This window comes from Hyalella azteca, unplaced genomic scaffold, assembly GCF_000764305.2.
Source record: "Hyalella azteca isolate HAZT.00-mixed unplaced genomic scaffold, Hazt_2.0.2 contig1507, whole genome shotgun sequence".
Lineage (NCBI taxonomy): Eukaryota > Metazoa > Arthropoda > Malacostraca > Amphipoda > Hyalellidae > Hyalella > Hyalella azteca.
In genome coordinates this window covers 52,483-63,475 of record NW_025931823.1, presented here as the reverse complement: position 1 = coordinate 63,475, position 10,993 = coordinate 52,483, and the positions used below count along the sequence as shown (strand labels likewise).

The 10,993-nt window shown below is 39.2% G+C and overlaps 1 protein-coding gene across 1 annotated transcript; it reads right to left on the bottom strand.

Moving 5' to 3' along the window:
* Nucleotides 1–664: 664 nt before the first annotated feature.
* Nucleotides 665–5,752, bottom strand: LOC108664963. The gene is made up of 3 exons (XM_018151662.2): nucleotides 5,407–5,752; nucleotides 3,935–4,079; nucleotides 665–1,442 (listed from the first exon to the last, which is right to left on the bottom strand). The coding sequence occupies exons 1-3, from the start codon at nucleotides 5,500–5,502 to the stop codon at nucleotides 913–915; spliced, it is 771 nt and encodes a 256-aa protein (XP_018007151.1). The 5' UTR covers nucleotides 5,503–5,752; the 3' UTR covers nucleotides 665–912.
* Nucleotides 5,753–10,993: the final 5,241 nt, after the last annotated feature.

Here is a 10,993-nt window from a genome sequence, read left to right as displayed (position 1 = left end):
AAGGAGACAGCAGCAGTGTAATAAAATAATTAATTACAGCTGAAAATTGCATAAAAATATGGATCCTTCTAAAAGCCAGCTTAATCATAGTCGAACAAATGGCTAATTGAAGTTATCCAAGAACTATTCCTCGATTTATATGAGAGCTTAATGAGATCGTGCATTCAAGACCAATCAATGTTCAGTATGTATTTCAAGTAAAGAGCTTAATTGATTGTGAGTGAGAGAGAGAGAGCGGATAAAACGGTGTGGAAGTGCAAAACATTAGTACAAGAAAGTCAAACGCATTGAAAAAGCGCAAATAGTAAGTGGCACACTACACACAGGAGCCTCCCGACTACTAAGCCTAATTTAATTTCAATTGACATTTGACTTAACGAAGAGGAAATAAACATCACAGTTTATTTAACCCCCAACTATCGAATAACCCTTCTGGTTTGCTCATATTTGACGGGATCAGCATCAACAAAAAAAATTACGCTCATTATTGAAACTATTGGTGCGACTTAAAGATGCTGAATTAAAAAATATGGAGAATTTAAGCAGCGAACGCTAGATAATTGCTCAGCAAACGATTTTCAGATTGCATTTCAAATATTTCCATACGGATAACGAATAATTTTGATTAAATTTCTATGTTTGAGAGAAAAATATTTTAAATAGTCGGTTGTGTCATTAAATTTTTCTATCAGAACTAATTTTCACCGACAACGAGAATAAATTTTGAAATACCAAGAAATGGACGATGTATTAGAATTTCAGTAAGAAAACCAGAATTTATTTTTATGTCGGCCCGGTTACCGCTCGACAATCGACTAAATCAGTTGTCGTCAGTTAAAATAGTAACTGGTATGGAGCTGAGTTATTACTTTCTTGCTCACATTTATATTTCCATGTAGTGAAAGCACAAGTTCAAGGCAGCGGAATAACTTGCACTTCAGCGTAGCCGTGGTAACGAGGTAGTGCCATGAAGAACGTGATGTACCGTCCTGCTACGCTGGTGTTGGTGTTGATGGTATACGTCGACCAAGCAGGCAAGCGGCCGTCAACTCGTCCAATTTTCTGCCCAAGGGTGAAGTCGGTCGTGTTGCCGAGGAACACATCCATGTCTTCAATGTAATCTCCATTAGCGGTGGCTAAGATCACGGTCTGAACGCGAGTGATCTGTTCCAAGTCAATTTGTGAGGAGCAGTTTGCGCCGGGAATCGTGACAAAACGATTCCCTGGTTCTTCACAGGCGTAGCCATCGATTGCATGCACAAAACTAGTGCTGGCTCCAGGATAAACAGAAGAGTAATTGAAAGGAGAGGTCGTCTTCACTACGTCACGTGGGTCTCCCCACGAGGTGTAACAAGCGTCGAATGCTGTACCTGATGGAGACGGAGGATGACCTTGCCAACGTACAGCCACGTAAGCGCTGAATAGAGAGCAGGTACCCTTGCCTGTTAACAAGGTAAGTGAAGCACGTTACAAGCTAAGTAATATATATAAATATATATAATAATATATAGCGGTTTCAGCGTTATTAGGCCGTAGGCCTGTCGCCGATTCTTAACATAACTGAACATTCGCAGCATTTTGCGGTCTCGAACTCGCAACTCACTGCTACAATTCTGATATGCTTAACCGCCCGGCCTCCTTGCCGATTCTGACCAGAAACTGGCGCACAGAGCTGCATGGATCGAACCCGCGCCTCTCTGCGCCAATCTTGGTACTCTGAACTTTAACCACTGGGCCACCAATCTAATGTTCACTGGGGTAATGTTCAATCATAACATGAGGGCGGATAAATTGAAGTTTCAGTTGCTCTCAAGAAGTGGCGTGTAAGTGTTGTCACAAAACGAGATTACCCTATCATATATGTGAAGCGTTTATAGTAGTGTTTTCCAGAATAATGACCAAATGCATCTACCCCCCCTTCCCCCCTTTGCATCAAATCACCTTACCATACGAAAACCGCAGCTTAATTTGACTGATGAAACGGGAAAATTTTATATGAGAGGAAATTCTGCTGTGCTAAGGAGATTAACTATTAATAATTTTCGGGAACAGTATAAAAATTGAACGGATTAAGAGATCAATTTTAAATAGAATAAATTTCAATATTCACGTACGTTTCGCAGTGCAGTGGCGGAAATGGCTGTACGACCACCCAGTTTTCTCTAAATATTTTATTTTAAATATCTAACACCAGATTGCCGCTTGGAAAAGAATTCAGGCTCACGGTACAGATGGAGCCAAAAACATTACCATCCATCTGGACCATCATGATTGGACTCTTTTCATTACTGAAAATAAATCCCTCACCGATAAGCACATTTTCTTCAGCAAATTTCAGTCGTTGATAATATGCTTTTGTCTGAGCATATATAGGGGCATTTTTCCGCTTCATATACTTGAATTTCTTTGAGTCATGTAATATCTGACGGATGCGTCGTGCAGTCACTTCAACTCCAGGGGCCAATTTTATAATAATAATAATAATAATGATAATAATAGCGGTTTCAGCGTTTATATAAGGCCGTAGGCCTGTCGCCGACTCTTAACATCGCAATATATTCACAGCTTGTTACGGTCTCGAACGCGCAACTCACTGCTATAATTCTGCTGTGCTTAACCGCCCGGCCTCCTTGCTGATTCTGACCAGAAACTGGCGCACAGAGCTGGGATCGAACCAGCGCCTCTCTGCGTCAATCTTAGTACTCTGAACTTTAACCACTGGGCCACCCTTATAGAAGTAGAGTTAGCGCCAGCTTTAGAAGCCTCTGAAAATAGTCGCCTTAGATCCCTGTCGGTTAATTTTGGGGTTGGGCTAGCGTGCTTTTTTCATCCGTATAGCCGTCCGAATTCGCAAAAAACGATCGTACAACGGTTTTTGAAGGTTTTGTTTCTTTGCTATGTCCCATTGGCTTCTACCGCATTTCGCAAAGGCCAAAATTTGCGCCTCCTCGGCCTCTGTGAGTCGATCTTGTCCTCTTTGGCATCTTTTTTACTTTAAAATATAAATGAGGACACTGAACTACACCAGAAGTACGCTAAATGGCAAAAATCAAGATATTCTTTATGTTGCTGTACTTTTTAACGTGAAAATATTACAGGGAGATACTGAAATGGAGAAAAACCTACCCTGGTCTTATAATCATTTCCACTTAGGTTTTTCTAATTTTCATCTTTACTTCTAATATATGTTGAAAAAATTATTTTTTTTTCGCAAAGCGATGGAACCGTTTTTAAACGTAGTTTAGCCTCGTATAATTATAATCCCATATTTTTTGTGTAAGAAAAAAATATTTAGAGAAAACTGGATGACCGTATAGCCATTTCCGCCACTGTAGCCGTTGTTTATAATTTGCAATTTTCCGAAGCGTCCCAATATGTATGTTTAATAGAAACAGGTTTCATTCTAATCTTTTCCGTTTAATAGTCCCTTGTATTTCCCCTATACTGCTAGAACCCGATCATGAGAAAACTCAATACAAAATACAGCAAAAGCTAAACATATAATACGGCAGCTGACAATTATATAAAACAAATAAAAAATTTTATTCAAGCCCAATAGATAAGAAGATGATGGAATGAAGCCCAATGGAAGATATTAAAAGATAAATATGCTTTGCATCAAGCAACAAATAATTGTGAAATTTTAATATTAGATACGGTACTGTTTTATGCTGTTTAAACATGTTATCTAATCCTTCATATATTATTTAACAGTGATGTAACATTTAAACCGCTTGTGATGCGTAGCCGAAACAAATGAAATGAGGACGAACAACCTAAATCTATACTTTCAATGATACTGCCACGTCTTGGTGTCAACTGTCAATGTAATTTTAGCAATCGCTCGTGTCTTGTTGAAACAAAAAAATCAATATTTACGACACGATGCATTAGGAGAAAAACATTTCTATGAATGGCGAAAGGAGTTACTCACTTTCAAGGAGGCAGAAGAAGCGACAGTCCGCAGTGTTCTGGCACATGAGACTGCAAGCACCGCGTAGGCCAAGGAATTTGGTCGAGGTGGGCACTTGGGGCGTGGCCAGGTCACAGTAGTGATGCTCTACGAAACTGCCGCGTATCTGGTGAATAGTAGGTAGTTTATTACTAATAAATGTGAATGGAGGCAGTAATTATAATAATTTATTATATGAATTTGATTGGTTAACGTTTTCATATAAATGTTTCATTTAGTTCGTTATATAAGAACTTTTTGTCGTGTATTTTCGTTAATAATAATTGTTTGAATTTGTTAGTGGTCCGGCAGTGGAAATCTTTTAGGCTACGGATCTGCAACGTGGCTATATCGACCATCTGAGGGGTCAACGACAGGTGTCTGAGGGTCTATTTATTGATAGGGGTTAAAAAGAGGTATTCATGGACAATAAAAAGAATCAAATAGGTTTTCTAAACGTTATATACAAATATATTTATCGGTGTAAAAATTTGAAAATCGAATTAAAATCCTTGTGTTACCATAACTTAGTGGTGGATTGCATGAAGTGCATAACATCTGCCAATTAAGTTAAATCCCGTCCTCTGAATTGACGATTAGTAGCAAAAATATGTAAAAGAAATGAAGACACTCTCAACAAACTGCTCCGGCTACCTGAATTGTGGTGGTTGTCACGAGACGATGTTTTGCAGAGACTTGTTAAATTAAGAGATTCAACAGAGGGCTTTTTAAGGAATGTAGATTCATTATTCTGTAAATAGTAAAAACGATGCAAAACGTATATTTGATCTGAATGACAGATTTCTTAAATTGAAGAAATGTAGATTCCATATTATGTCAATAATTAAAACGATGCGGAACGCATTAGTTGTGCTTGAAAGGTTTCTTAAATTAAAAAAATGTAGATTCATTATTATGTGAATAACTAAAATGATGCCAAACGCATATATTTGTTCTGTATGGCAGATTTTTTAAATTGAGGAAATGTAGATTCCATTTTATGTAAATAATTAAAACGATGCGAAACGCATTTGTTGTGTTTGTCAGATTTATTAAATTGAGGAAATGTAGATTCCTAATCACGGGAATAATTAAATCGATACTATAAGCGCCTTTGTTCTGTATGGCAGATTTCTTAAATTGGGATAAGTTCACCTCAAAACTATAGAGACGTGCTAAATAAACAAAGTCAGTTTTGAAATCAGCTGCAAAAGTGTTTTCCAACCCACACAAAATGATCTCAAACCATTTTTTCGATTTTTTTTACCTTTGTTATGATTACGTAACATCTCTTGTATAGATTGATACACAACAACGTAAAATGAAACAATAAAATCCTCCCTGAAAAGCGTAAATAAATAATTGGAAGACATCATTATGACCTCAGAAGATAGGGCAAATTACAATACAAACCTTAGAGTTTAGTATAACATAACTAAAAATACTTTTATCACCTTCGAGAAGCGGCGAGAAACTAGAATTCCTGTCGCGCACTCTAGCAGGAGTAGCTTCAACAGGAAGTCCCATGCTGAAAATTTTGTCAGTTTCATCGCTGTTGATATTGCTTGTTGTATTCAAGTATCAATGACACCGGTAGTTTCTTTGCAAGCAGGATAGATGTTGTTGATGGAGTGGTGTCGATCCTCAATCTCTTATATTTGTTAACCCGGCTGATATCAATAATCAACAAAAGATGTTTAGTTTACGGTCAAGTACTGTGGTACTATTTGAAAATAATACTCAAATGCAGGATCTTTCTCAGTTCTTCGCTGCTCCAGCACACTCGGGAGCCTCCACGTGTCGTTTCTAATTCCGTTCTGAATCCGTCTCGTGATCCAAGGAGCTTTAAATGAGTGCCCCCACTGAATATTAAAGTTTATACTGGAACTAAACAATGCACCAGAAGTTTGTTCATTGAGATCAACCCAAGTGATTAAAGACAGTAAAAAGAACTTTATACTTCGATACAATTCCACATCACTATAATTTATATCTTTTTCAGATGACACGTGAGTTTTGGAGCACATTTTTTCCGTGCAATTATTTTCGTTTCAATTTAGTCGCTGTAAATTTCGATAGCTTTCATTTTATGAAGAAGAATATCTCATAAAATTTACGCCTATCATTGCACAATGAATTTTTTTATTTTTTTTTTCTAGCTCAATCAAATCTGAAATTAAGATACGCATTCATGAGCACAACAACGAAAAAAAGGTGAAAAGCTTATTATATTCGTATTTTCAAATTCACACCATACGGATATACGGATACAAAGAATGCCGTGGCATTATTCAAATTATCTAAAAAAGTACGTGGAGCCTAGAAGACAGTGCCAACTAGTTGAATCGCCTTTGGTCAGAAATGAAGTTCCTGCGTGAACTTTGATCGTAAAAGAGATTGATGCGCTATTAAGTCTGCTGGTTATCGACCTCTGGTGCATTTGAAAAATGGAGGCAGAATAGAATAAGCAAATCAAAGCGTCAGGGTATTCGTTACTTATCTTTTGCTTTAGTGAAGGTTAAATCTACACGGGTTGCACACTGCTTTCTTCTGATTGAACGTTGTTTGGTTTCAGGATGAGCATTGCTTGGCTCAAGGTCCAACGTTGCTTAGCATCAGGTTGCGTGCTGCTCAGCTTCACAATGAGCATTGAGCATTGCTTGGCTTCAGTTCAGCTTCGTTGCTTCGCTCCAGATTGCGTGCTGCTCAACTTCGGAGTTCGTCTTAAAGTTCAGCTTCGTTGCTTAGCTTCGGACTGCGTGCTGCTTATCTTCAAAATAAGCATTGCAAGCTTGGCTTAAGGTTCAACGTTGCTTAGCTTCAGATTGCATTCTGCTAAGCTTCAGAATGAGCATTGCTTGGCTTTAGGTTCAGCTTCGTTACTTAGCTTAAGATTCCATGCTGCTCAGCTTCAGGATGAGCATCGCTTGGCTTCAGCCCAGAGCGCTGCAGTGAGCGTTAATTCCTGAAACACAAATTTTCTTAGTATTCGTTTTGCGTTTTAATTAGAATATCTCATTCACAGTTTCACACATGCGCGGGGAATTGCGTTCAATTTGAGTGAGACGACTGAACGTGGCAAAAGTTGTTTGACGGTTTACATGAATAAATTATAAAAACATGCGTCAATATCTGAAAACAATTATTTAATTATTTCAAGCGAATAATACGTTGTTTTGAAGCAATTGAAACCATAGCCAATACTTCAATTATTAGTATTAGGGCGCCAATACTTTAATCGGTGACTCGCCTCATCTCAACAAAATAAGTCCCGGATAATAGCTCAATCCGTGCGCAGCCTTTCTGCGTTAATAGATTTTTGCATTAATCGACATTCTCTGAGCGGGCATGACGTAATTTTGGATTTTTTTATCATTAGAAAACTATCTGATATAAGTGATATCTAATAAGGGCTACATCAATGCGCGATCTCCTGGGCTACGTTCGACGCGCTGCCGCAACTCCAGCTTGAGTCTCTACCGAAGCTAAGTACATGGTTGGTATACCATGAAGTCGCACCCGTGTGTGCCAGACTTTCCGGCACCGAGTTTTTCATACTCTTCCTCTTGACCTTTTATAAATGTGTAAAGGTGTTCTTCTGATAAATAGTTAATTTTTCTTGTCATTCCATAATTAACATTCACAGTTGAGAGTCACAGATAAACTTTTTATTCCTTCTCAAACACACTAGGGACGTATTGATTACTTCATAATTTTACATGGTTGAACTATATACTAGTTCAACCATGATAATTTTAAATGAATGGCATCTAAATATCAGATAATCCGGAAATGCGAGTGAAAATCTATCGGTTCATAATCGATGCGCTTCTCCGCTTGATATCGTTAACCATTGATTTAAAAATTCCTTCGCTAGTTCATTTAGCATTCGTATTATAGTCTCTTCCGTCTAAATTTGGCCTTGAGGGTCAATTCCTGTATTTTCTATTCATAGAGTTTTTAAAATGATGATGGAGTAGCCGGTCTTCCAGATGTTTTCATCGAAAGTGTGGCTCTTTTAGTTTGAGTTATAATTGCACTTGTAGTTGATAAATTTCTGCTTGACAGTTCTTAACTTACGATAGTAATCCACAGTCCACCGTGTTCCATGTGCTCCCATTGTGGGGTGGAGCGTGAAAGACATCGTGGAGCATTTTCTCCTGGCATGCAGCCATACATCGATACACTCAGATTGGCCTGGACATGGTTGAACTATATATACTAGTTCAACCATGGGCCTGGAGCCGTGGAGTGTGAGGTGCCGATCACTACTAGTACTACTCAAGCCGTAGGTGTCCTCCATCAATCTGTTCGGATATTTTTAGGAGGAGGCAACTCCAGCAGAAAGATTCAACCTGCAATAATAAAAAAATAATAAAAAAACGATCATCTATTCAACACAAACAAGTTGCCTGACTAACTGACTTCCCTATACTAGGCCTGTAGTGCATGAGCACCATCCTGGTTTTAGCTCTGATCAAAAACCGGAAGCCCTCCTCTGGCTCCTGATCCTGGGACCTGGGCCTCTAATCCGATCCCTTGGAGGCTTTTTACCACGTTTTACTGGACGAGAAATAAGCCACGGCCATTGACTGCGCTCTTGATCGTTGGTTCCTCGATTTTGCTTCGTCTAGTCTTTGAACAAATCAAAATTTGAATAATTTAAAAACAAACTGTTACAATGCCTACTGGAAGGCTGAAACGTAAAGAACAAACTAAAACTTCCATGTTCAAGATCAATTTCCCTTCTAGCAACCTGCCTGAATACATAGTGGCAAAGCAGAGAGTTTTTTTAGACTCTTTCTCAAGTTCATTTTTGAGTCCTATAAGTAGACAAGTAAAGTATCATGGATACCAGCAGTCCAGCATTATCATACATAAGAAATTGGTTCAAATCTTGAGTAAATGAGGAAATTAAAAATGAACTGATTCTAAAAAATCTCTGGTTTGCCACTATGCCTGAATACCTGTATGTTTGGTATCAACGCTTCAAGGTTAGCCCCTATGTGGCTAAACCGTGGCAATGCTACAGGTGCCAAGACTTTGGGCACAGTGCCATTAGCTGTAAAGGTCCTCCACGCTGTGTTGCTTGTGCCGGTGCTCATAGCGTAAAAGACTGCACAATCACTGGAAATCTGCGCTGTTGCAACTGCAATGGCCCACATACAGCAAGCTACGGGGGTTGCCCCCGGATGAAGCAGGCTAAGCAGGTAGAAAAAGTTTGCTCCTACTCTAAGCTATCTTACAGAGATGCTCTAAAAGTTGTTAAATCTTCTCCACAAAATTCAAGCCTGAACCCAAAACCCTCTGGACCAAGATCACCTGTGCTGTCAACCAAACTTGCAATTTGCAAACCACCTTGGTAAATCCAAGTTTGTGGACACTGGTTATAGAGCCCCTACCTGCACAGTGAGCACACAGACTGAAAATGTCCTGGAAAGACCTACCCTTCAGAATGTCCCAGTGTGCCACAGTGCCACTTAATTGAACTACTCTCCAAATTGCTATCTTTATGCAAACCCAATGCTAATATTGATTTTCTTGACGTTGTTACCAAACTTACCAGAGATGCCCTCCATCTTGAAGAACCCTCTGGCAGACAGGCAGAACAGGATCCTCCTCAGAATCCTGGACGCGTCTACCTAACCTTGGATGAGGTACCACTGTTGGAACTTCCCCTCAGCGCAACTGACGAAGAAATGACTGAGGCCTTGATTCAGCCATCACCTGTGCTAGGAGCACCACCACGCCGGAGGGCTGCAACTCTGTATGGCAAAAGTCCAGTAATAGATTCAGCAGCCTTGGAGGGGGGTAGCAACCAACACTCATCAAAAAGTAAGACTAAATCAACCATAATGACTAAAAATGTAGATGGTATGCAATTCTCAAAATGTCAACCCAGAAAGAAATAAAAATCCTACAGTGGAACTGTCACAGCCTCCAAAACAAGCTGAGTAACTTAAAATTGCATCTATACACTACTAAGCCTCAGATTGTTTTCCTAACAGAAACTTGGCTTTCCTCATCATTTGAACCAAACTTTGTAAACTATTCGGCTACCGTCAACCGGGCTACTCGGGACAAGCGGGGCTACTCGGGACAGGCCTCTGACACGTCGTAAAACTGTTGTAGTAGCGAAACTAATTGGAGTATAGCAAAACTAAAAATAGTGGCATAAACGTCAAAATTTTTCCTATCTATGTAGCATAAAGGAAGTTGAAAAATACTACATTTACTTGCACTGAAAAATTCCTGAAAAAAATGATGAAAAACTATATTTTGTAAAGTTACAACTGCTAAGGTATGTAGCAAAAAAAATATTCGCCGTATTAAAAAATTTTACTTACGTAAAAGTTGCACCCAGGTGTCGGCCTGAAAACGTAATTGACAGAATTTGCCTATCTCATTCCAAAAAGAAATGGCGGCCATTTCCGCACGGCGGGGCTACTCGGGACACCCCCATAAACGCATTTACGGTAGAACCTCAGTTAGCAAAGGCTCCAGTTAAAAAAAAAAATTGATTAAAAACAAAGAATATTGATTACATTTACCTCGCTGAGTGAAAAAAAGTTCACTTATGGTCACACAAATTACGAGCCGTCCTGTAAGCTTACAGATACAGAAAAAAATGCTATATGTAAGGTTGCTGATATGAAGCTTGCAATGAACAAGGTTGTTGTAAATGCTCAATGGCATGTTCATAGATAGGGTAATATCGCATCAATAATACAGTAATATCCCATCAATAATAGGGCACCATCAACTGGGGGATTCCGCCCTGTTTATAATGATGGCCAAAGCGGGGTCATAAATGGTCATAAACAATGGCCAAAGTCACTCCGGCGTTTATGACCTGGTTTACAACCCTGGCATTTATGACCCCGGCGTTTACGACCCCGCGTTTACGACCCCAGCATGAATCAAAAACACATCGTAAGAAGTTATTAACAAAAAACGCTCAAAACCGTCCCGAGTAGCCCCGGTTGACGGTAGTTAAGAAATACTTATGAACGAAGTTTACGAAACATCAATGCTGGAAAC

Coding starts and splice junctions, on each gene's coding strand:
- LOC108664963 (XM_018151662.2), bottom strand. CDS start 5,502: ATGAAACTGACAAAATTTTCAGCATGGGACTTCCTGTTGAAGCTACTC. Junction 4,080..5,406: donor TTTCTCGCCGCTTCTCGAAG/GTGATAAAAGTA, acceptor ACTATTCACCAG/ATACGCGGCAGTTTCGTAGA. Junction 1,443..3,934: donor CTTCTTCTGCCTCCTTGAAA/GTGAGTAACTCC, acceptor CCTTGTTAACAG/GCAAGGGTACCTGCTCTCTA.